The sequence below is a fragment of the Gekko japonicus genome, unplaced genomic scaffold (assembly GCF_001447785.1).
Source record: "Gekko japonicus isolate JY-2015 unplaced genomic scaffold, Gekko_japonicus_V1.1 scaffold5763, whole genome shotgun sequence".
Taxonomy (NCBI): domain Eukaryota; kingdom Metazoa; phylum Chordata; class Lepidosauria; order Squamata; family Gekkonidae; genus Gekko; species Gekko japonicus.
The window spans coordinates 10,143-36,351 of NW_015171677.1; the positions used below are offsets into that span (position 1 = coordinate 10,143).

General features: G+C 50.6%; 1 protein-coding gene across 1 annotated transcript in view; it reads right to left on the minus strand.

Moving 5' to 3' along the window:
* TBX22 (T-box 22) overlaps window positions 1-26,209 on the minus strand; it is a 33,104-nt gene that overhangs the window by 6,586 nt on the left and 309 nt on the right. Inside the window, exons 2-6 of the mRNA XM_015420009.1 lie at window positions 25,085-25,232; window positions 17,538-17,639; window positions 10,103-10,277; window positions 7,551-7,715; window positions 4,085-4,149 (exon numbers count right to left, since the gene is read on the minus strand). Coding sequence (XP_015275495.1) covers window positions 4,085-4,149; window positions 7,551-7,715; window positions 10,103-10,277; window positions 17,538-17,639; window positions 25,085-25,232 — 655 coding nt within the window. The remainder of the gene's footprint in view (window positions 1-4,084; window positions 4,150-7,550; window positions 7,716-10,102; window positions 10,278-17,537; window positions 17,640-25,084; window positions 25,233-26,209) is intronic.

Sequence of the window (26,209 nt, forward strand, 5' to 3'; positions counted from 1 at the left end):
CCCAATAGCTAGCAATCCAAAACAGTCCAGTGGAGCCTGAGTGGTGGGTGTTGTCTTCTGACACACTTCCGGTATGCAAATAAGTTATTTGCATATGCTCATAAGTTATGCTAATGAGCTCCTGCACCTCTTTTTCTACAAAATGACCCCTGGCAAGGCACCTTCATGGGTAGAGACTAGGGCATCAGACAAGGACTTTTGAATCCCCATTCAGCCTCCAAACTCGCAAGCTGACCCTGGCCCAGGCACTGGCTCTACTCAGTCTGACACACCCACATGAAACTGCCCTATACTGAACCAAATCCTTGGTCCGTCTAGGTCACTACTGTCTACTCAGACTGGCAGCAGCTCTCCAGGGTCTCGGGCAGAGGTCCTTCGCATCACCTACCGCCTGGTAATTTTTTAACTGGAGATGCTGGGATCGAACCTGGGACCTTCTGTGTGCCAGGAGACGCCCTGCCACTGGGCCACAGCCCCTCCTAATCAGTGTTCCCTCTAAGCTGAGTTAGTGCGAGCTAGCTCACAGTTTTTTAGCCTCCAGCTCACACATTTTTGTCCTAGCTCAGGAAGGAAGGCTCCAGAGCAAACTAATTTATGCAGTAGCCAAACGGCTCGCTCACAACTTTAGTGCCAGTTGCTCGCAAAGTAGACTTTTTGCTCACAAGACTCCACAGCTTGGAGGGAGCATTGCTTCTAAACTACCTCACATTGTTGTGAGGACCAAACTGGGGGGGATAGGATCATGTATGCTGCCTTAGGGATGCGGTAGCTCAAGTGGTTAAGACGCTGAACTGCAGGCTGTGGAAGGTCGGTAGTTCAGCAGTTCGAGACCCAAGTTGCCACATGACGGAGTGAGCTCCCAACTCTGGTCCCAGCTCCTGCCAACCTAGCAGTTCGAAAGCAAGAAATTGCAAGTAGATAAATAGGTACCACTTCGGTGGGAAGGTAACAGCGTTCCATGCGCCTTGGTGTTTAGTCATGCCGGCCACATGACCATGGAAACGTCTTTGGACAGCACTGGCTCTTTGGCTTGGAAATGGAGATGAGCACCGCATCCCTAGAGTCGGATTCAACTGGCTTTCGAGCAAGGGAAACCTATGCTGCCCTGAGCTGCTTGGAGAAAGGGTGGAGTAAAACGGTGTTGGACCAGCCCACCCACAAATACACCTGCAAAAAACGCTCTGTGTGATCCAGGTGAATATTCTTACGGGAATCTGCACAGTTGGTTTGATTTCCATTTTGCTTTGATCACTTTTGGGAGCTGGCAGGAATGTGGGACTCGGGTAAATCCTTCCTCTGGATTGCTCTGTATTTCTTAATTAAGGACACAAGACTCAAATCTGTCTGATACTACATGGATATTATTGCAATTGACAATATCTGAACCGATGCTCCCTCTAAGCTGTGGGGTCTTGTGAGCAAAAATTCTACTTTGTGAGCTACTGGCATTAAAGTTGTGAGTGAGCGATTTGGCTACTGCATAAATTAGTTTGCTCTGGAGCCATCCTTCCTAAGACAAAAATGTGTGAGCAGGAGGCTAAAAAACTGTGAGCTAGCTCACATTCACTCAGCTTAGAGGGGACACTGATCTGAACCAGACCACGGTTCTAGTGCATGCGTGACCTGCCAGTTTGTTTCTGGGCACAATTCAAAGTGCTAGTTCTACCGGTACTTGAAGATCAGAGCAAATGCCCATTAACCCAGGTTGTCTAAAGTCCTGATCTGTGCTCAGGGCCAGTTCCAGATTTTTGCTGTCCTTCAGCAACAGAGTATAGCCTTTTGGTTCAGCATTTTTCTCCTCTAACCATACTCTTTCCTTTTGGCCCCTTCCTTTTGGCTCTACCTTTTAATCCTTAACCACTCCCTTTTCCATTTCAATTTGCTTACTCAGCTAAAGAGAAACCATACTTTTACTTAAGCTTCTTAGTTACCTTTTATTACTTTGTATAAAAACCAGAGAGAAGAAACTATGCCTTCCATAATTTTATTTGGAGTGCTATTCAGTGAAATTGGCATCTGGCTTTTTCCTGGCCAGAACTCTCTGCAGCACACACCAACGCAGGATTCCAGTTGTGGGGAGAGCAAGGTACAAAGAAAAACCTGAGGATTTCTTTCTCTAGAACTATGGCTTGCACTCCTTTGGCACCGTTATCAAACATTGGCCACAAATATTAGACACCAACATTCCAGGCTTTTCTGCCATCCTGCCCAATACAATGCATGCAAGATGTTTTTCTATTGTATCTGTGACATGCAGAAGAATTAACAAAGAGAGGGAAACTGTGTGTGATTAGAGTGGGGAAATTGTCCCTTGCTGAGACCTTAGCAGAGGCTTGCTTTCTTCATAGGGACATAAGAGCCCCCTCTGCTCTGATCAAGCAGCACCTTTGCATCCTTTAAAAGCATTCTTTACAGCACTTCTCCCGCCTTCTGAGTAGAAGAGAAGAGATTGGATTTATACCCCGCCCTTCACTACCCAAAGGAGTCTCAGAGCAGCTTACAAACTCCTTTCCCTTCCCCTCCCCACAACAGGCACCCTGTGAGGTAGGTGGAGCTGAGAGAGCTCTGACAGAAACTGCTCTTTTTCAAGAACAGCTGTGCCAGAACTATGGCTTGCCCAAGGTCATCCAGCAATTGCAAGTGGAAGAGTGGGGAATCAAACCTGGTCCTCCCAGATTAGAGTCCGCGCACTTAATCACTACACCAAACTGGACTCAGATTTCCATTCCTGTGTGTCTGATGACGGGAACTTTAACTCTCAAAAGCTTATACCGTGAATTCTTGCTGGTCTCTAAGGGACCAGTGGACTTGAACCTAAGTGTTCTATTGCAGACCAAAACAGGTACCCTCAGCTTTCTTAAACACTCCTTCAACACAAAGTAATAAAGCTGACATTCTCCACCTGACTGTGGCATGAAAAAAAATCAAGTCCAGTGGCACCTTTAAGACCCACAAAGTTTTATTCATGGTATGACCCTTTCGTGTGAACACACACCTTCAGATACAATGAAACGGAAATTACCAGCCCATACATATAGGTAGAGGGTGAGCAGCAAGTTAGCATGCAGCATAATGAAGATGTTTAACCAGGGTTTTTTTTGTAGAAAAAGCCCAGCAGGAACTCATTAGCATAATAGGCCACACCAAATACAAGGAACCAATTAGCATACAAGGCCACAGCTGACAGCACAGCTCATTAGCATATTAGGCCACACACCCATGTTACCAGAAGTGTGGTCATCCAGCCACGCCCGCCTTTTGCTTCTTATTCTGTTGACCTTGTTTGTGGTCAGAACCCAGGGCATTTTTTGTAGCAGGAACTCCTTTGCATGTTAGGCCACACACCCCTAATGTAGCCAATTCTAATGCGTTTCTGCTGTTGGGTGTGGCCTGCTATGCTAATGAGCTCCTGCTGGGCGTGGCCAACTTGGGAGGCAGCCGGAACTCCGTTCCTGTGCGTTCCTGCCCAAAAATAGCCCTGTGTTTACAGATTCAAGGACCAAACAGGAATAACAAGCTTAGTCTGTATGGTTACCATTTGTTTGGGTTTAATTCTGGGGGGAAACATAGCAAAGGACATAAATATGTCAGAATTGGAGACTGATGGGCAGAGGTCCCCTTCTTAATTGTGGAATGCTGAGAGTAAAGTCTGCAAGTCTGGAGGAAAGAAAAACAAATATTCACAGCAGGGGTGGTCCTCAGCATCTGCCTCTTTTCAGCCAATGCTGATGCAGGCGCTGTCTCTGTGCATCCACCTCCAAAGGTAAGGAAGGTGTAAATTTAAAAAACGGGGGTTTGCAGCAGAGGTTTCCCCCCTGCAGAAATTCACCAGGTGAAAGTGTGAAAATGTCTCCGTTTGCCCTGGCTTTTTGCTAATATCGTTGGATCTGTGGATGGTTCTTGCTGAGACGACTTTATTGATGACAATATTTTATTGTATTTTTACTCCCTGTAATTCAATTCCCTGTAATAGGTATGCCATTTTATTATTGTTTTGGAACCTCGGAGGGAGGGGAAGAGGAATGTATATTTTTCACACAAACAAGTTTTTATTTGTAATAAAAAAGTGATAAAGCTCACATACCTGTTCCTTCCAGGGTCTCTAAATCCTTTAGCAAAGGGATTCCGATCTATCTTCAGTTTTGTAATCTAGGAATGTTTTGAAACAAAGAAACCCAGGCATCATATAAGGAACTACGCAAGGCCGAAACACTCAAAAACTAGGTCAACAGAATATTACCCACACATGTTCATCATTCAAATGCCTCTTACAGGGATAAATGTTTATACCAGATGACTCGATTGCAGTGGATTAATCACTCAAATTCAACATTTAGTGGAATTTCAGAATATTCATTTTTCCACTCAGGCCCTTAATTGGCCATTCCAGGATAATTTAAACAGACAGATACAAATCATCACCTTGCACCAAAGCAGATTAACAGACAGGCTGTCCCAGTCGGGCCGCATATGCATTATGCACACCCAGGGCGCCAAGCTCTCAGGGGTATTCGATGAGATGGAACTGAATTTCTATGCTTATTTTTACATTCTTCATTTCGAATGCCAAGCTCACTCTAATTTTTCTCTGGATTGAATGTGGTGGGGTAAGGGGGAGGATGTTCCAAACTCATCGTTCTTCCAGAATTTCTTCAGCTAGCCCTGCCCAGGGAAGGATTTAGTAATGTTCCTGACTTAGGAGGTCTCCTACAGGAGTTCAACAGGAAGAAAGCAAAGGGTAGCGCCGACTGGAGCAAAGAGACAGAGAAAAAATTAATGGAACAGTAGAAAGATTTCATTCCAAAATATTAATAACCCCTATGCGTTTCACACTAAGCTTCTTAATGTGTTAAGTGCGCGGACTCTAATCTGGGAGAACCGGGTTTGATTCCCCGCTCCTCCACTTGCACCTGCTGATGTGACCTTGGGTCAGTCACAAGCTCTGGCACAGCTGTTCCTGAAAGAGCAGTTTGTGTCAGAGCTCTCTCAGCCCCACCCACCTCAGGCAGAGGGAGGGGAAGATCAAGCCAGGGGGTGGAGGAGACGGGGAACCGGCGGGATAGGGGGGGAACTTACCTCCTCCTGCTGCTTCCTCCTCTTCCTCATAGGTGCGGAGGTCCTCCTCTCCCGCGAGTATCGCGGGTCCCCCACTTGTAAACTTAATAAATGTATGAGTCCAGCGTCTGGTCTTCTCCTTCCCTGGGGGTGCTGTCCTCTTCAGAGTAAAGACAACAGACTCTCTTTCGCAGCAATCGGCTGACCTGGGAGCGACACGGGTTAATGGGGGGGGGGTCGTTGTTTTGATCTGAAACAAGATACCCAAGTGCGAGTCCAGCGGCACCTTAAGACCAACCAAGTTTAATTCTGGGTAGGGGATCTGTGGAATATAAACTCAGCATCGCTTCCACTGCCCAATGTTTTATCTTTGTCTCTGCTCCTGTAGAAGTTCACATTCTTGGCCTAGAGGTTATTATTATGCATCTTTCTGGCTGCCTCAGCAAACAATGAACATATCGAAGTACAAGAGCACAGCACAGATAACGCTCCCTCTAAGCTGTGGAGTCTTGCGAGCCAAAATTCTACTTTGTGAGCTCCTGGCATTAGTTCTGTCCGCCTCCCACCCGGTTAGCCAGGGGGGCTGGCCCTGCTGAGCTTCCAAGATCGGACAAGATCAGGCCAGCCCCACCCTCCGGCCCATCCAGATTAGGAAAGAATTAATCTCTTCTCATAAAGTGACCAAAGCCTCAGTTTTGTCATGGGACAGGCCAGATGGAAGTGCAATCAATCAATCAATGTGAGCACCCTTCCAGTCTCTCGCCTCAACTTTTCCCCACCGTATTGAATGGAGGGGATGGGGCAACCTGTTTGGGGACCCGTAGAATTGGATGTCCTGGTTTAAGGTTCCTGAAACATGGCGGGTATCTTGGGGAGAGGCTCCAGCAGCTACTCTGCGATTTTGGATCCTCTCCCTCAAACCCCCTCCCCTCCAGCCCCCAGAACGTACCCTATCGTTTCGCTATTTCATGGTGAGCCTTTCAAAGGCATTCCCATGAGCCTTTAGGAAACATGCAAGGGGGGGTGATTGGAGAAGTGCTGAAAGTGCCACTCTTGCATACCCTTCTAAGCTTCCTTGCCCCATGGAAGGAAGCTCAAAAGGCATTTAAATGCCTTCTGAAGGCAATTAAATGCCCACTGAGCTGTTTTTCCCTAGGAACTGACACTCTCGCTGCCCTGTCCCTTGAAAAAAGCTTCCCCTTGCTCGAAAGCTAGTCAAATCTGACTCTAGGGGGCGGTGCTCATCTCCGTTTCCAAGCCAAAGAGCAAGCGCTGTCCGAAGACTTCTCCATGGTCATGTGGCTGGCATGACTAAACGCCGAGGCGCACGGGATGCTGTTACCTTCCCACCGAACCTATTTATCTGCTTGCAATTTCTTGCTTTTGAACTGCTAGGTTGGCAGGAGCTGGGGCCAGAGTCGGGCGCTCACTCAGTCATGTGGCACTCGGGTCTCGAACTGCCAAACTACAGGCCTTCCAGTCTGCAGCTCAGCGTCTTAACTTCTGAGCCATGGCAGCCCTTGAAAGGAAGGGCTAAAAACCGGTTGGGAGCCTCCCCCTTTAAGACAGGTGTTCAGATTAATTTAATTAAGACAAACAGAAAGGTTTCATTCAAAAAAGGTTTCATTCAATTCATCCTTGAGATCAAAAGTTTTGGGTGCATTGGGCTCTTTGGTTATCTGCTGATGACACGCCCATCTGATATTACTTTACAACGCACTTGTGAAACCTTGAGTAAAGCAATTGCTGTAAGCCGGGACGCTGGGCCAAGTTTTTGTTGGAAGTTCCAGATTCAGACTTTAAAGCCAAACTTTCACTGTCAAGCCTGAATTTGGCTGTTGTTTCCCGGCTCCTTATGAGACGGCCATGGCAGTCACAGGAGAAATCAAACCATGTTGTGCTTTTCTGCAAAGCCACAGAGCAGAAAGGGATGTAAGCTTCAGACTTCTCTCTTGTATGCACTACCCAGTTTGCACTTTTAATTCATTCAATCTAGCCGTTTATAGACTACACCGGTGGTGGCGAACCTATGGCACGGGTGCCAGAGGTGGCACTCAGAGCCCTCACTGTGGGCTCGCGTGCTGTCGCCCCAGCCAGGCCCAAACTATTAAAGTGTGGAATTCTCTGCCAAAAAATTTCAAGTAAATGAAAGCATTTGGGATTGCTTTCCTTACTTTGTTTGGATCCTCTTAAGTTAATGTATGAGTTGTTTTTTCTAAAGTAAAACCTCAGTATTCAGGTTAAATTGCCGTGTTGGCACTTTGCGATCAATAAGTGGGTTTTGGGTCGCAGTTTGGGCACGCGGTCTCTAAAAGGTTCGCCATCACTGGACTACACTCTCAGCCCGTACCTGGCTCTTAAAAAAGAAAGAAAGAATTGTTTTGGACATGCAACAGACAGAAATATAAAACACACAGGATTAAAATCACTTGCAAAAACTAAGAACAGAACCACCTAGATAGTTTGGAGCCCCATGAAGATCTGTTGGAGGTTACCTGCTGGTTTTGATAAGCCGTGACGGTTGTGAACTCTGTTTCTTTAAAAGAGAAAGTCTGAACACCGGTGGCTGGTAAGGACTGGATCTGGGACAAGTCGAATCGGGAATCCTGGACGATGACATGAACTCGGGGCTTGTATTTGTGCATGGACTGCAGAATAATCTGTAACCCAGAGGGAAAATGGAAAGGTTACCCGCAACTCTGGAGGAAAAAAACATTAACTAGCAAGTCCAATTCCAAGTCTGCTTATTAACTGGATTCAGTGAAATGAACTCTCCCCCTGAATGTAAACAGGCTTGCAGTTTAGAAATCCAAGGGACAGAAATATCTCTGGCGTTTTCAAAATAGTACGTTTGAATGATGCACCCTGACCTGGATAGCCCAGGCAAGCCCGATCTCATCAGATCTCGGAAGCTAAGCAGAGCCGACCCTGGCGAATACTTGGATTGGAGACCTCCAAGGAATATCAGGCCAGGACGCAGAGGCAGGCAATAGCAAGCCACCTCTCTGAACATCCAAGCCCCAAGAGGGGTTGCCAGAAGTCAATCACAACTTCCAGGCATGCATGTGTACACACACACACAAATACCAAAAAAACCCACCCACGTTTGAATGATGTCAGCATCCAGGGCTATTTTTGGGCAGGAACACACAGGAACGGAGCCCAGCAGGAACTCATTAGCATAATAGGCCACACCCAACAGCAGAAACTCATTAGGATTGGCTACATTAGGGGTGTGTGGCCTAACATGCAAAGGAGTTCCTGCTACAAAAAGAGGCCCTGGGTTTTGACAACAAACAAGGTAAACAGAATAACAAGCAAAAGGTGGGTGTGGCTGGATGACCACACTTCTGGTAACATGGGGGTGCGGCCTAATGTGCTAATGAGCTGTGCTGTCAGGGGTGTGGCCCAATATGCTAATGAGTTCCTGCTGTTGGGTGTGGCCTATTATGCTAATGAGTTCCTGCTGGGCTTTTTCTACAAAAAGAGCCCTGCCAGCATCCAGTTCCACATGTGAATTTAAAATGTGAGTGACCTCCACACATGCACACCACTCCCCATCTAAGATTAACGGAAAATGGTTCTGGGCACAGAAGCTGCTGGGGCTAGGGCCTCGCCCCCCAACCTCTGCTCAGTCAGCAAAGAAACTCATACACATAAACATGAAATTAAAGAATCCTTTCCTCTCATCAAAGGAACGAACAGATGAGGTGCCGTCAAACCATTGGCTCATCTAGCTCAGTCTTTGGAGAGGTTCCATGACTTCCCAACATCTTGGGAACACAAAGCCTTTCCCAGTCACCTACTACCTGAGGCCCAAGGTAAGAGACCATGCTGCTCAACTGAACCACAGTAGTGAGGGGAAATCTCCCTTTGCGTTACTTCACAATAATAATTAACAATTATCATATGGCAGTGGGTGTAATATAGCCAGGAGATCCGACGATTGTCTGGCAGCCTGAAGCGCTAGCTCTTTTTGTGATGAGCTAGGTTTATTTGGGGGGGGGGCTGAGAGAAATGTGACTGACCCAGGCCCGTAGCTAACATGGGGCCCATGGGACCCCCCGCTGTTTTTGCAGGCCCCTCCCCCAATCTTCAACTCCCCCTCCCTGCTCCCTCCCTCCGGCCCCCTCACCCACTGATCGATCTGAGCCGGCATCTCCCTGTTTGAGCTCTTCTGAGATGAGTCCCTTTAGGACCCAGCAGCAACCGGTGGTTGAATGAGTCACACACGCATGCATTGGTCGGCTTGCCGCAGTCAGCTCCTCCTGTTGGATTTTCTGTGCCAGGCTTCAGAAAGATCATCAGCTCAGGGAAGGAGTGAGGGAGGAAGCTTGATCCCCGCTCTCCTTTTTTAAAAACACGGCAGCTTTCCTAGACCTTTTAGTGTCTATTAACATTGGGATTCTGGCTTGTCTCAGAGGAAGGGTCTAGTGGGGGCTGTGTGGGTGCACGCCAAGCAGACCCCCTTTGCCCGGGAGTCTTTGATGTAATTAGCTGGTGGGGCCCCCCAAGGCCCCCTCCCCAAAAAATCCCTAGCTACGGGGCTGGACTGGCCCAAGGTCTCCCAGCTGGCTTCAAGTGGCTTCTAGGGGAGGAGCAAGGAATCGAACCTGGTTCTCCACACGAGAGTCCGCTACTCTTAACCGCTACACCAAACTGGCTCTCAGTTATTTCACATATTCCCTTGGAATGGTGCCCTGGCCTGGATAGCCCAGGCTAGTCCAATCTCATCAGATCTCAGGAACTAAGTAGGGCTGGACCAGGCTAGTAAATGGATAGGAAATCACTAAGGAATACCAGCGTCATGAGGCAGAGGCAGGCAATGGCAACCCACCTCTGGAATCTTTTGCCTCGAAAACCCCATGGGGACACCGTGAGTTAGCTGTACCTTGACAGCACCTCCTGCCACCACTTGGAATGGTTCAGGGGCCAAGACCAAAGCAAGCCCTACTGTGTTCCAGATGAAGCTGTGCTTTGCTCCAAGGGGAACGGCACACATTCCCCTTCTCCCATTCCAGAGGCACCACCCCGAGTCCACACCTACATGCCCTTTGTCGTCCATCTCGTTGTTGGTCAGCTTCACCCGATCGAAGCTAATGATCTGTCGCATCCAGGTCTCTCCGGAACAAGGGGAATCTGGGTGGATGTACAGCCGGGGCGTGATGCACGAGTGGTCCGTGTTCCCAGCCACCATCCACTGGGAGCTGTGGTAGACATACCTGCCGACAAAACCAGGGAACAAACCGATTACAAGGTGGAGACAGCCGATCTGACTTGGGATCAGGGGTCATTTCGTAGAAAAAGAGGTGCAGGAGCTCATTAGCATCACTCATTAGCATATCTTATTTGCATATGCCACACCCCCTGACATCACCAGAAGTGTGTCAGAAGGCAACACCCACCACTCACGCTCCACTGGAATGTTTTGGATTCCTAGCTATGGGGGGGACACACACGCAAATCTGTCGTCGCAGAGGAAGGAGAGCTTGTACCTGAATAAAACTTGGTCTTAAGGGTGCCACTGGACTGTTTTGGATTGCTAGCTATGGGGGGTGGGGGGAACTGGCAGATCTGTCCTCACAGAGGAGGGAGAGCTTGTACCTGAAGCCGGGCCGGGGGGGACTCTGCAACTTGCCTGGCTGCTTCTTGCTCCCTGTGGCCCGACTGAGGTTTACTGGGAGCAGGGGGCGGGGCTTGTTGCTCCTTACTGCCGGAGCTCCGCTCCTGTGTGCTCCCACAGGAAAGGACCCCTGCTTAGGATACAAGTTCCCCAGAGAGCTTCTTCCCACATCCACGATCGATGATACAGGAATGATACTGACTTGCTTTCCAATGGAAGTCAAGACTACAGAGGTTGTCTGTGTGAAGGTCTTCAGACATTCCAGAATGCTAAAGAGATATTTTTTAAAAAAATGTATCATTATGGTTAGCAAATGCAAAGAGAATAGCAGAGCAAAAGAGCTCCTGCGTTGTGTGTGGAAGGTCCCAAGTTGTTGGGATCCTGCCCTTCCTCCAAGGTGGCATGCACAGTTGCCCCTCCTCCATTTTATCCCCACAACAGCCCTGCGAGGTGTGTTAAGTGGAGAGAATGGTTGTCATTACTTGCTTCCTTAGTTTATTATGATCCAAGATCAACAGCCAAGGAAATCAGTAATACATAATACACATTGGATGCATGAAATAGATATTCCATACAGAAGATATACAATTAATAGTAATAATTGCTATACAACAATAAGTCCCCGCATGTTTCCCAGAGAGCACTGCGGTCAGGAACACAAAACCGCCTGGCCCTCTCTGGTCCTAAGGATGCTAGGCTGACATCGACTAGGACCAGGGCGTTTTCCTTGGTGGCACTGACTTACTGGAATGAGCTTCCTGGCGAGATCAGGGCCCTGCGGGACCTCTCACAGTTCTGCAGGGCCATGAAAACGGAGCTCTTCCGGCAGGCATTCTGGTACGAGCTGCCCTAGTTAGCTAGGTCCTGAGCCGATCTATGTCTAGTTGAAGCTATTTAAAGTGGCTGCACCGCTGAATGTGTTTAAATGCACTTTATTACATTATGCCGCCATCGATATAGCAATGGTTTAAATTATTATGTATTTTTATACTAAAATGTATACTGTTCTATTGTTTTTATGTAAGCTGCCCTGAGCCTGCCTTGGCGGGGAGGGCAGGTGTTGGGTGTTACAAGTTAAAACACTTCTTCAGTATTTACTGGTTTAATGATGTTTGTTAAATCACATGTTTGTTTGTAACCAATCAGTTTAGAGAGCTAGAAAGCCCGGTAACTTCAGATCTAGTTTGTTGTTCTGATTGGAGTCCAAAGTGCCAAGTATTAGCATTTTATGGTTCTTGGTCCTGAGCAAGAAGAAGAAGTTAGTCTTCGTCTCTCTTCTGCCATTTTCAGTCTAGCTGTAAGGATGTAGGAATATTAGCTCTTTGTTATTTTACATCCCGTGTACCTTTCCCCCATGCCAGGTTGTAGTCAACTTTTATATTTTAAACACACCATGGACTCTGCCTCTTTAATACCCTGCTGATTCACTTTAAAATTAAGAATACCCCAACAGCAGGGTAAAAGTTAAATAAATAAATAAAATTAATAAAATACCAGACCGCCTTCTTCCGCCTTGTCGAACATGCCAGAGCGCAGGATCTTGCTACCTTAAGGGTAGTTTCATTAGCACAATTGCCCAGAAGAAGAAAAGTATAAATATCATTTGATCTGCCTGGGTATTTGGACAGAGTTGGGGTAATGTTCATACTCCAAATGTCCTGGTACTATCAACAGTGCAAGAGGATGTGTTGGATTGTTTCTACCATTCCAGACTGGCTATGGGCAGAGACATTGAATGTATGGGATGTGTGCAGTGTTCCCTCTAAGCCAAGTTAGTGTGAGCTAGCTCACACTAACTTGGCTTAGAGGGAACACTGATCGACAGTGCAAGAGGACGTGTTGGATTGTTTCTACCATTCCAGACTGGCTATGGGCAGAGACATTGGATGTATGGGATGTGTGCAGCGTTCCCTCTAAGCCGAGTTAGTGTGAGCTAGCTCACAGTTTTTGAGCCTCCGGCTCGCACATTTTTGCCTTAGCTCAGGAAGGAGGGCTCCAGAGCAAACTAATTGATGCAGCAGCCAAATCACTCGCTCACAGCTTTAATGCCAGTAGCTCGCAAAGGAGAATTGTTGCTCACAAGACTCTACATCTTAGAGGGAGCGTTGGATGTGTGCATATCTCCCTTTGAGAAGGGCAGGTGGGAGGACATTAAAACGGGCCAGGGTGAGGGCTCTGTGGTGTTTGGGTAATTGTCAGAACCCACAGCCAACAACGTAGTACACGCTTATCATGAAAGGTAATACTTTATCGAAGAGCTATAGATGCATTAACATAAGCACTGTTAAGAATGGCGGCTGCCCATCGGGCATAATAGGATATAGGGTATTCGTATGCACCCCCCCCCACTGCCCTGGCCAATTAGCCACACTCCCACACATGGGAGAAAGGGCTCCAGCTGTTAGCGCTGAAGCTGGGAACCCACCTCGCTCCCACGGTTCCCCTTGAAACCAGACATCAACATCCCACCACCTGCAGAACTTAGAGATAAGCGTTACAGCAGCGAAGAAGCACAGAAAGAATGCAGTGGCAATTGGAATACAACTGACCTCCCCAACCCCCATGGCAGCATAGCTGAGAGTAATCTGACCGAACAGAATTTCTGTTGCAGTTCCCCTCTGCCGGGGCAGCGTGGGCCCGTCATCTGTTGACTTGAAGGGCGGTGCCCCATAGTATCCATTTGATTAGTGCTCACGATGCAGTGTCCGAGATGTAGTAAGGCAGTGCAGGAGAAACCAGATAGTCATAATGTGTCCTCCACTGCTCTCACCCACCCACTCAAGGTCACCCAGCAAGCATCCATGGTAAACAGATGTTTGAGCCTGGGTCTCTCCAGCCTACTACAGTGCTGTAATCTCTATACCACACCATCTCTGGTATGTTCAGTATTGGCGGACATGTTCCCCCCACCCCACCCCATATGAGACACTGCCCATAGCCAAATGTCCTCTGGGACATAGTTTCAAAGCACCAGAAACCTCCTTTGGATTATGCAAGTGCCTCCACTTTTGTCCTGAAAGCGTTAATCTGTTGTCTGCGTTTACAACCAGTCCTTATTAGCACAGGGCCAATTAGGCGTCCTGCAGATTGTCACCACCAGAGAAAGAGGAGGTGGCATTCTCAATGAGGGGATCTAAGTTTCTCTGTTGGTCAGACAGTTCCATTGGGGCTGTTGCTGCATGCTTTTGGTCACGTAGGCAGTTTTGGGGAACCTTCTGTTTCTTTGTTCTGGAGACCACAAGGGTTCTAGCCAAGATGGTGTTTCGATCAGGAGACGTTAGTGAGGCAGTCTAGTCTTTATCGTTTTCCATTCCAGTGTCACCCGCCCCCTTTATTTTTTAGTTTTCTTGTTTCAACAAACACACATGACTAAGAGCTGCCTTATTTCCACTGAGCCTTTGGTGCTCTGCTAACCTTCTTTTCCCAACAACCTGTCCTTGCGTTGCGCCTCCCGGCCTGGAAGCAAAGAGGAGCTTCCCCTTTTTAATGGCTGAGATTGGCGGCCAGATCTGGGGAGGCCCACTCACCAGCAAGGCTGTGCTTGTACCCCCCAGCTTAACAGGCACAGGAGCACAGCTTTGAGCCCGGCCTCATCCGATCTCAAAAGTGAAGCAGGGCTGACCCTGGCTAGAGCTTGGATGGGAGACCACCAAGGGAGTCCAGGGGCAGAGGCAGGCAATGGCAAACCACCTTTGAAGGTCTCTTGCCTTACGGGGCTGCCGTACATTGGCTGTGAGTTAAGGGCACTTCATGCACCCACTCCTCCAATGAACAACCTCCAGAACACCCTATTGTTAACAGACTTGCTCATGATCCAGATGGGGAGCCCGGCTAGTCTCTCTGCAGCAGTAGAAAAGAGCAAGAGTCCCGTAGCACCTTGGGGTATTTTTGGGCAGGAACGCACAGGAACGGAGTTCCGGCTGGCTTCAGAGTTGGCCACGCCCACTACAGCCAAAACCTCTGTGTGCCTGGCTACAGAGGGAAGGCCTGGAGAGCGACCCCGCCCCGCGACTAATGAACTGTACTGTCAGGGTGTGGCCTGATATGCTAATGAGTTTCAGCTGTTGGGTGTGGCCTATTATGCGAATGAGTTCCTGCTGGGCTTTTTCTACAAAAAAAAGCCCTGTTGGAGACTAACAAAATTAGTGGCTCAGGTCTTGCACAGGGAGGGCCTTATGGAGTCCATCCATCTCCTGTTGGGTCTTCCTCATTTCCTGCCGCCTTCAACTTTTCCGAGCATGACTGTCTTTCCCAGGGACTCTTTGTCTTCTCAGAGTGTGGCCAAAGTGCTAGAGCCTCAGTTTGGTTGTTTCAGATTCTAGGGAGACTTCAGCCTTGATTTGAACTCGAACCCACGCCTGGAGATCCTTGGCATCAGTAAAGTCTCCTCCAAGGCCGCATTTCAGGTCCATCAGCTTTCACGGCTCCTTCTTTAAGATCAGTCGGATTCTAGAGCCAAGGCGCTGCCGATTCAAGCCGACTTGCCTTCTGCCCCCAGCAGTGTTCCCTCTAGGCTGAGTTAGTGTGAGCTAGCTCACGGTTTTTTAGCCTCCGGCTCACACATTTTTGTCTTAGCTCAGAAAGGATGGCTCCAGAGCAAACGACTTTATGCAGCAGTCAAATGGCTTGCTCACAGCTTTAATGCCAGCAGCTCACAAAGCAGAATTTTTGCTCACTAGACTCCACAGCTTAGAGGGAGCACTGGCCCCCAGTCCCAGCTTTCTCAGGTGCAGCAAAAGACAATTGACGTCCCATCGGCACCTCCACCCCTGGGCAAGCCTGACACACCCAACTCCTCGATCGGGAGCCCCATTTCGAGCCACCCTCTTCTTTCCAATCACTGCGAGGCCGTGGTCACACACACTAAATAATCCACTTTCGATCCACTTTCAGCGCACTTTCCAACTGGATTTTTACTGCGTGAACTGGCAGAACCCAGTTGGAAAGTCCATTGAAAGGGGACTGAGAGTGGATTATTACGTGCGTGCGATGCAGCCCTATAGACAGGAGGGCAGGAAGAGCGACCCAGGATGTGCCCGATGCAGATGCCGTGAAGGAGACCGTGCCGGAGAGGGGCGGCCGGCCGGGCTCCCAGAAATCTGTTTCGACTGGACCGAAAATGTCACCTGCTGATGCAGGAGAAACTGATCTGCGAGGACAATGAGATCCAGAGAGGGAGAGACCGAAAGTGCGGCCGCCCCTCCCGCCGGCTCCGGTTTCAGGCCCCGCTTGCGAGATCTGCAGTCTCCGGCTCAGCCCTGACTGACACAAAAGTCCCCTGCCTGCTGCGCATCCTCACGGTTCCCAAACACGCGCAGCCCGGCCCTGTGCAGGTCTCTTCGGAAAGCAGCCCCCCCCTGTTCCCAATTCGAGCACATCCTCTCCCTAGTACAAAAACTTTGCCTTCCCCCCCACACACACACCGGCCCCGCTCGAGTTTTCTTCCACCGGTTGGTGTTCCTACGACCGTCCACATTCGCGCTTGGTCCATTCTGGTCCCTTCGAGCTCTCTGCAGGCCTTCGGGACCTCCGTGCCGCGCCGCTCCGGGCTCTTGGTCCAGGGGGCCCCCAGCCAGTGTTCCCTCTAAGCTGAGTTAGTGTGAGCTAGCTCACAGTTTTTTAGCCTCCGGCTCACACATTTTGGTCTTAGCTCAGGAATGAGGACTCCAGAGCAAACTAAACCATGCAGCAGCCAAATCGCCCGCTCACAACTTTAATGCCAGTAGCTCACAAAGTAGAATTTTTGCTCACAAGACTCCACAGCTTAGAGGGAACATTGCCTCCAGCCCGCCTCCTCCTCCTCCTCCTCCTCCTCCTCCTCCCAGTCCGAACTGGGCAGCACGCAAGGTGAACGTGGGAACCGGGCTCTCCGCTTTCGGCGACGAGCGATCGGGATCCACGGGCTGGAGCTGGTGTTTTAGACCTTTCCGCAACTCTCAGCCGCCGGACTCTCCCCCCGCTTGCAAAAGCCGTGTCCTGGCGTCGACACACGTCACTCCGCCGTCGGTGGCTTGTTGCCTTGGGAACGGGTCCTTAACACGGGTTAATAAGTCCACTTTCTCGCAGTGGGAGGATTCGGCACCTTCTTTAGTCGCCGGTGGCCCTCGAATCACCGAGCGGGGAACTCTGGCTGGATCCGGCCCCGGGGAGTGGGTGCCAGATCTGGCCCGGCGGCTCCAGACGAGAGTCCCGATCCGGGCCGGGGCCTCTTCCTCGGGAGGGAATTGCAGAGAAAGCAACGGAGCTGCTGGCCGCCAAGGAAAGGCCCGCGAGAGGGGCGCCCTTATTTCTTTCTCCAAGAACCTCGCCGGGTTCCGCAGGCGTCGGAGGGCCGGTGAGAGCGCAGCTCCCCCGACGGCAAAGGACACGCCGGCTGCGGGTCGGATGGTTTCCCTTGCCGCGTTGCTTGTCTTGCGCAGGTTTCTTGGGAAATCGGGAAAGCGGTCCTTACTCCAGTGAAGCGCCTTTCCCCCTTTCACGAAGCACCCTTCCTCGGGAGGAGGAGGCCGCCCACTGTGCTGAGTGGCCCTTGCGTGGGAGGGAGCGGACAGTGCCCCCCGCCCCCGAAAAGCGGCGATCGAGATCGCTTTGCGTTTCTTCAGAGGGTTCTTTATTTTACAAAATCCATCTCCCGCCTTAGTTTCTGCCCCTACAAAGGCCACCCTTCTGTCCCGAGGAGCGAGAAGCAGCGGCGGCGGCAGTTCGAGAACACACGCGCACACACGTCTGCCTGTAAGGACTTCGGGTCGACACTCCTTTAAAAAGCACAATTCGAACCCAGATCCCGCCGACCACACGTCTGTATCGGCACACTGGTGCGCAGGGGTCGTCGGAGGCGGAGGACGCCCGGCTCTCTTACCTGTATCTCTTCGAGTCCACGGGCACCACGTCGATGGCGATGTAGTAGTGCTTCGCCGGATCCAGCCCCCTCACCTTGACTCTCACCGAGGGAAACATCCGCCTGAGGAAAGAAGCGGAGCGTGAGAAGGCCCTTATCCCTCCGCACACACGTCACCTGACTGAGTCGGATTACCAAATCCTGATCGAGACATCGATTTGCTTCATTGATCCCCCCGGCCTTCCTCCCAAACAGGGACCCAAAGCGGCTCGCGTCCTTTATCCTCACAACAGCCCGGTGAGGTAGACTGGACCGAGAGCGTGTGACTGAGACCGAGAGCGCGTCATCCAGGGAGCTTCCGTGGCAAGAGGGGGGATTTGAATCTGGGTCTCTCAGATACTAGCCCGACATTCTTAACCACTACACCACCACCACCACCCGCCTCTCCATGTCTGAGGTTCGGACGAGGACCTGCTAGGCCCGGGTTCAAATCCTTGCCCTGCTGTGAAGCTCGCCGTGTCCCTTGGGATCAGTCCTCAGTTTCTCGGCCTGATAGCCCCCACGGGGTTGTTGCGAGGTTAAAACGGAGAAGGAGGAGAGAGGAAAGGAGGGGAGGGGAGGGAGGATAAAAATGTGCTGGAGGGATTGATCTTCCCGATGGCTCAAAACAAAACACAACCTGCCTGCCTCCCTCCCTCCCGGTAGAAAACTAGCCCCGCAGGGTGCGGCGGGCTGGGCTAGAAGGTTTCTCCCAGACGTGCTTATTTGATGTTCAGGTGATCTGAAAAGAGAGGACAGCAGCTCGCAAATTATTTATGGTCCCCACGGGCTACCCCAACCCCGCGCAGAGACGGCTTGGGTCCCCGGTCTCGTCTTCCCTTGGGGTTGCCTAAGGCCATCTGCGGGGTCCCAGGAGAGTCCTGCCCGCTGTTGTCCCCCCCAGGCACTCAAGGGCCCAATCTGCATCTAGCATTTGCTTCGCTGTCTTACCGAACCCAGGCTGGAACAGAAATCCCCCTCTACATTGCATGCAATGTTCCCTCTAAACTGTGGAGTCTTGTGAGCAAAAAGTCTACGGGAGCTACTGGCATTAAAGCTGCAAGCGTGCAAGCGAGTGATTTGGCTGCTGCATAAATTAGTCTGCTCTGGAGCCCTCCTTCCTGAGCTAAGACAAAAATGTGTGAGCCGGAGGCTAAAAAATGGTGAGCTAGCTCACACTAACTCGGCTTAGAGGGAACACTCACTTTCACTTTGATTGACTGTCAGATTTTATGGCCGTGTCCAGACTACAGGCCTCTTTCACCTCGTTTGATCTCTCGGTTTTACGGTAGCCGTCTGCATAGAGTTATGGCCATTTTATGGCCATTCAGGGGTGACTCTGAAGTCAGTACGGTGTTGGCCCCCCGGGGTATTTGAACGCTGTTTTGAGCCACATCTTTTTTCTGTTCCAGTGTGGGTTTGGTAAAACAGCGGAGCAAATGGTAGATGCAGACTGGGCCAAGGACTCAGATGTGCAAGCCCTGGATGGGTAGATTCGAGTCCGGGAGCACTTTAAAGGCCGCAATGACACACACGAAATAAGGCACTTTCAGTCCACTTCCAATGCACCTTCCAACTGGATCTGGCCAATTCACACAGTAAAAATCCAGTTGGAAAGTGAACTTGAAGTGGATTGAAAGTGCCTTATTTAGCGTGTGTGCTGGCAGCCAGAGTCTCAAGGGATGAGCTTTTCAGAGAGAGCCAACCTGCCCTTCCTCAGAGCCAAGGTAGAAAGGGAGACCCCCCCTGGTCCTTTCCAAGGAAGAAGATGGACAGAAGCACTCACAGGTCTCTATTCCTACTCCCGTCTGAGGAAGGGGGCCTTGATTTTCGAAAGCTCAGACACCACCGAAAACCTCATACGCAGCTCACGGAGTGAGTGAAATTTGTGCCGCTGAACGCATACTTGGTTCTCCCTCCTCAGACCAACAGGGCTCTACCCCACCTGGATCTACTCAAAATCTTGTTGGTCTATAGGTTTGCTCCTGGACACGAATCTAGCTGTGTTGGAATTGCCAGTTGCTTACCCTTCAGTCATTACAGAGTTAAATGTTGTTTGTTAGGAAACAGGATGTTAGGTTACATAATGTATTCAAGGGCGAGAAAGTTTGTGGGAGTTGTTTATCCTAATGAAGTGACCTGTAACCTTTGTATTGGTCAACTAACAACTTGTTTGTGGAAATGCTTTGATCTAGCATTCATGTATTCACAAGGTTTATGGCCCTTTGTGTGAACCAAAGTGGTAGTTCTGTTCTAGGAGCCAAGAGAGATAGAAAGATGTAGCTGTTAGCATATATTACTGAGAGTAACTGCAAGTAAAGGTAAAGGTTCCCTTGCTCGACAGCCAGTCGAATCCGACTCTAGGGTTGCGGTGCTCATCTCCATTTCAAAGCCGAAGAGCCAGCGCTGTCCGAAGACATTTCCGTGGTCATGTAGCCGGCATGACTGGGTAGAGGAACGCTGTTACCTTCCCACCAAAGTGGTACCTATTTATCTACTTGCAATTTCTTGCTTTCGAACTGCTAGGTTGGCAGGAGCTGGAACTAGAGACGGGAGCTCACTCCGTCATGCGGCACTCGGGTCTCAAACTGCTGAACTACCGACCTTCCACAGCCTGCAGTTCAGCGCCTTAGCCACTTGAGCCACCGCACCTCCCAACTGCAAGTATGTAACCTTTTATTTTATTTCCTTTATCCAAAGTACCATACCCATGTTTTATTTTGTTTTGAATAGTAAAGATATTTTTCTTTTACTAATGAGTGTGACTCTTGTGTTTGCAATACAACCATCGACCCTGAATCAAAGAATCCCAACAAGCTGTTCTGCCGGAGACCAACACGCGCATGCCCTCTCTGCCCCTGGCCCCGAATGATTTCCCCCTCACATCTGCATGCGGTGACGTCAGCCCGGCCTTGTACTCGGCTATCCTCCAGGCGTTTGCCACCGGTCTTAAGGCCACGAGGCAGGCCTGTTGAGGTAGGAAGCGCTGAGTGAGCAGGATTCCAGCGGTGGCTGGTTCTGCATCTAGACATTGGCTCCACATTTTCTCAACCGGGAGGGGAAAGTGCAGCTCAAAACCACATTCAGAGCAACGCTGTGCTGACTGCAAAGTCGCCCCTGGCAATGTTCCCTCTAAGCTGAGTTAGTGTGAGCTAGCTCACCGTTTTTTAGCCTCCGGCTCACACATTTTTGTCTCCGCTCAGGAAGGAGGGCTCCGGAGCAAAGTGACTGATGCAGTAGCCCAATTGCTCGCTCGCAACTTTAATGCCAGTCGCTCACAGAGTAGAATTTTTGCTCACAAGACTACACAGCTTAGAGGGAGCGTTGCCCCTGAGGGGACGTAAAAGGGCCACACATCTGTGCAGAAAGTACCATAGAATCGGATGATCAAAGGAAGCGAAAGCGGCATGGAGTGTGGAGGCTACCATAGAATCCGATGTGGAAGCAGCATGCAGTGCAGAGGGGAATTTCTCTTCCAACGTGTGCTTGCTAAAACAACGGAGGGAAAAGCCAATGCAGATTCGCCCGGTGCTTGAATTTAAGTGGATGGTCGGCGCGCTGCCCCTTATAATCCTTGGGGGGGGACGATTCTAGCAGCCACCCAGACTCTGTGCATATTTATGTGGCAACAAGAGCCATGGAGACCAGCGGGGCTGCCTTGCAGGGAAATATGAATAGCATAACGCTGCGTGTTCTCTTACTACTTAACAGTGGCGGCGACAGTTTTAATACTACGGTACACTTTTCAACGGCTCGGTTACCCCCCCCCCCAAAAAAAAGGGGGTGTCGCGCTTTAACTCCATCAGCCTACTCTCGCTGGAAGGGAAAGCTTCCAAGTCCTATCCAGAGAGAACTACTTTTTGCAGGTGGTCTTAGTAGCTACTAAGAGGAGTAGTACTACTCAAACTAGTACCAGAAAGTAGTAGATATATGCGGAAGTACGTTGAAAGTAATGTTAAATGGTAGAAACAGCAGTGGGCGCAATTCGAAGTGCTGAAAAGGAAGCTGCGGTCTCACACAGTAAATAACCCACTTTCAGTGCACTTTTGAATTGGATTTTGCCAGTTCACACCATAACAGTTCAGTTGGAAAGTGCATTGAAAGAGGACTGAAAGTGGATTATTTAAGTGTTGTGATCGCAGCCTGGAAATCGTTTCACACGGATCTGTTTTGGGTCAAACAGTGATGGCCCCTAAAGCACTTCACTTACTCTCATTTACATCCGGGCTTTCTCCCCATTGGAGACCCAAAGCGGCTAACCCTTTCCTCTACTGCACCCTCACAACAACCCTGTGAGGTAGGTTCGTCTAAGAGAGCGTGGCTGGCCCAAGGGAAGATCTTGTCTCACTAACCTGTTAGTGGTTTTTGAGGGAGTGAACAAACATGGGGACAAGGGGGACCCAATAGATGTTGTTTACCAGCTTTTGATACAGTTCCTCCTGACGGCACCTGGTATTTTTTGGCCACTGTGTGACAGAGTGTTGGACTAGATGAGCCATTGGCCTGATCCAACATTGGCTTCTCTTAACGTTCTTATGTCCTTAAGCTTTTATCGCTGCTTCTAACCCCGTCGTCCTGCTTCTATTTGCCCCTCGTCGTGTGGGGAAATCTCTCCCACAACCGCAGAAGAACGACTCACCGCCATAACTCACAATTCCCGAGGCCGATTCCCCGCTCTGTCGTTAGCCGTGATACTTTCCTGGCAGCGCCCTCCGGCAAGGGCGGAAAAGCGAAGCAACCGAAAGCGAATGAAGAGAGAGGCCGGTGTGTCATTGGTCCAGCTGGCGCCGGAGGGGGCGGGGATGCAACCGTGAGCTCTGGGATCACACAGAATCCTTCTTCAGTTATAGATGGACGAAGGTTGTTTTTAAAGGTATCACCCTGGCCGGGATGTTAACCCGTCAAAATTATGCCACGTCCCGGGGGAGGGGGTGGGGATTTGGGAACTCTGGCAAGGGTCTCCAGAAACTTGGTGCGTGCAGAGGTGATCTACATCCTTAGATTTGCTCGCTTGCTTCAGGTCTTTGAAACCAAAAGGGTTTAAGATCTGCATTTTATGAATCCCCGGTGCTGAAATTCTTTCTCTTTCTGGTTTGGCGACATACAGGATGATCACTTAAGGGTAAAGGTGAAGGTTTCCCTTGCTCGAAAGCCACTCGAGTCCGACTCTAGGGTTGCGGTGCTCATCTTCGTTCAAAGCCAAAGAGCCAGCGCTGTCCGAAGACGTTTCCGTGGTCATGTGGCCGGCATGACTAAACACCAAGGCGCACGGAACGCTGTTACCTTTCCACTGGAGTGGTACCTATTTATCTACTTGCAATTTCTTGCTTTCGAACTGCTAGGTTGGCAGGAGCTGGAACTAGAGACGGGTGCTCACTCCGTCATGCGGCACCCGGGTCTCGAACTGGACACGCGGTTCCCGAACTCACTCCGTCACCCGGGTCTCGAACTGCTGAACTACCGACCTTCCATAGCCTGCAGTTCAGTGTCTTAACCACTTGAGCCACCGCAGCTCCTTACTTAAGGGTAAGCCCCATTAAATAGGGGCCACTTCGGTCCAAATAAGAATCGGACCGGGCTGTCAGTCTTTCCAGACCCGAAGAGAATGCGGACACGGAGTTCCACGGCAGTGACCAGGACTGCCTCCAGAAACATGTATGTCATCCTCTGTCGGTTTAGCCCTAGGGAAGTTCCCCTGGTTTCTATAGGATTGACGATTTTCAATGCACTTTCCAACTGGATTTTACTGTGTGAACGGGCTGCCTCTTGACTCAGCGAGTCTCAAATTAATGTGCAGACGGTTGTATCTGGAATGAATAACTGAGCCGGAAAGGGTCGTTGGGTTTTGAACTAGACCCGCTTCTGGGTCTGCGAGGGACTCGTTTATAAGGGGAGGGGGCGATGGGGGGGGCGAACAAACCGAAAGAGACGGCTGACAGTCCTCGAATGTTTGTTGCATCGCCACTAGGTCATTCCACGGGACGTCAGGGACGGTTTGGTTTTAGGCGAAGTTCTCTCTCCGTCGCAACATCTGGAGCCCAAAACGGAGCAGCGGTTCGGGGGAGGGGCTGGGATGTGGGAGGCCCGAGTTCGAATCCCCGTTCTGTCGCAGAAACTTGCCGGGTGACCTTGGGCCAGCGACGCTCTCTCTCTCCGCCTAACCTGCCTCACAAGGTAGCTGTTGTAAGGATCCAAGGAAGAGGAGGGGACGGTGTTGGTCGTCGCCATGGGGTCCCCACGGGGAAGGGAAGTGCAGTATTAATATAGTAAAGGTAAAGGTTCCCTTGCTCGAAAGCCAGTCGAATCCGACTCTAGGGTTGCGGTGCTCATCTCCGTTTCAAAGCCGAAGAGCCAGCGCTGTCCGAAGACGTTTCCGTGGTCATGTGGCCGGCATGACTAAACACCAAGGTGCACAGAACGCTGTTACCTTCCCACCGAAGTGGTACCTATTTATCTACTTGCAATTTCCTGCTTTCGAACTGCTAGGTTGGCAGGAAAAATAAACCCTTTGGGGTCAGCATCCGTTCCAGAGGCGCAAACCCGGAGGCGGCCATTTTGCCTGGGTTTGTTGCACCACCAATACCTGGACTGGGAAGGGAAGGGAAGGTCTTCCATCCGGCCATCCAAATCGGACTGGAGGCTCGTCCAATGAACGCCCGGAAAGGCTGAGAAAAGACCCCCCTGTTGAGCCCCGGACCTCGGAGAGCCGCTGCCGGTCAGTGCAGGGTAGCTGCGCAGGCAACCCCTGACTCGACCGGCAGAAGACTTCAGAACTGTAGAGGTCCCTGCGAAGCAGAGAACCGGATCCGAGTGGTACCTCCTCGCCGGCGCCAAGACCCTGGGCCGCGACTCAGAAGTCAGTTCCTCTACCCTGACATTTTGAAGACAACGTTAGGGTCAAAGAAAGGGAGTGAAGTCAAGGGAGCTCCAAGGGATTCCGGAGGACTCGCACGCGCAAAGTCTAAATGCTACCGATCCCCCCCCCCCAATGTCTGTACACGATCCAGCCAATATAAAACACTTTGCAGACCTATCGATTTCGATGGGGCATTTAAACTGTCGCTAACAGCTGATATAAGCGGCGGTTTGCAAGTATTGAGCGTTGTCTGGATCGCGCCCCGTCGAGATTGGATCTCACCATTATTCCCAATATAAATAACGATATATCTCAGGCGAACCTAAGCGGAATCTGTTGGTTATTTTTAAGAAAACACCGTCAATTTTATTTGATTTTTAAAAAATAGTTTGCACCCCTGGAGAAAACCCTAAAGGCCTCCCAAGAACGTACAGTATTTGGCCAGAGGAAAAGGAGCTGGTTTATTCGGGGGGAAAGAGGGTAAAGCGATGTTTGCATTTTAACATCCCGGTCTTCAGAGGAGGTACGGACCGGGGCCAGCCCGTTTTGGGCCGGTGGTAGCGCCCTGGTTGTCCCGCCCGGGTTCGGCCTTGGTGCGCTCCCCCAGGGGCAAAGGGGGCCAGCAGAGCGAGGCGCGGCCCCCTGCGATCACACCCGAGAATCACCGCCCTACCTGCCGGCTTTGGTGATGATCATCTCCGTCCCGATTTCGTGGAACCTCTTCCAGAGTTCGGAGCCCTGCAAGTCCACCTGGATCTCACCCGCCGCTTCCCTGGTCTCCTCCGGAACAGCCAGCGACATTTCTCCTTTGGGTTTCTTCTCTGCGAAAGGGGGGGGGGGGTCACAGGGAAGAAAGCGTTCACACACGATTTCTGGACAAAGCCTCCAGACACCCCGATATGGATTTGTGTCCCGCCTGGGTTTCCTTATTCGGAGATGTCGTCGGTTCACACGTGCACGTAACTCGCTTCGGCTCCTGGTTTCAAGCGAGGGCACGATGAGTTGGAGGCCGGGGCTGAACTTAACGCTGAGAAGCTCTAACCTGCCTTCGCTGCAGGCTAAGCTCTATGGAAACGTTTTTCTCAGACATCCCTCGAGTGACTTCAGGCCATGGAGCCTGGGGGTGCGGGGTGTGTGTGTGTGTGTGTGCGGGAACAGAACCGAGGTCGCCACGGGCTCACTTTCGATGCCCGGAGGACTTCCGTTTGCGGAAGAGGCCGAAGTCCTCGGAGGCGTGCGGAGATGAGATCCCGCGCTACTCTTTCACAGGGAAAAGGCGAGGCCTCCCCTTTGCCTTTAGATCAACTCCTATCGGAAACGTCAGAAGCCAGCTTGGCGATCACACGGGTCTCTTCTTCAGAGAGAGAGAGAGAGAGAGAGAGAGAGAGAGAGAGAGAGAGAGAGAGAGAGAGAGAGAAGGAAGGAAGGAAGGAAGGAAGGAAGGAAGGAAGGGCAGGCTTTCTTTTTTACCTCTTTTCTTGAAGATTCCAGCTGCGGAATTATTTTGTGTGGCAGCAAAATAAAAACCGGAGTCCAGCGGCGCCTTGCAGACGAACAACATTTATTCCTCTGGGTGTAGAGCCGAAGAAGTGCCTTTGGTTGCAAATTTATGCTGGGGTTTTGTTAGTCTCAAAGCGCCGCTGGGCTCCTGGCGGTTTCCATTTCTTGGGGATCTAGACCCGGGATCTACTCCTTGGCTCGTCTACCGACGAGCAAGCCCAATCGAATCCAATCGGGGTGACTACTTGCGGGAGTGGGCTTCTCTGCGGGTTGTGCGCAGTGACCTGGCAATCGGCTC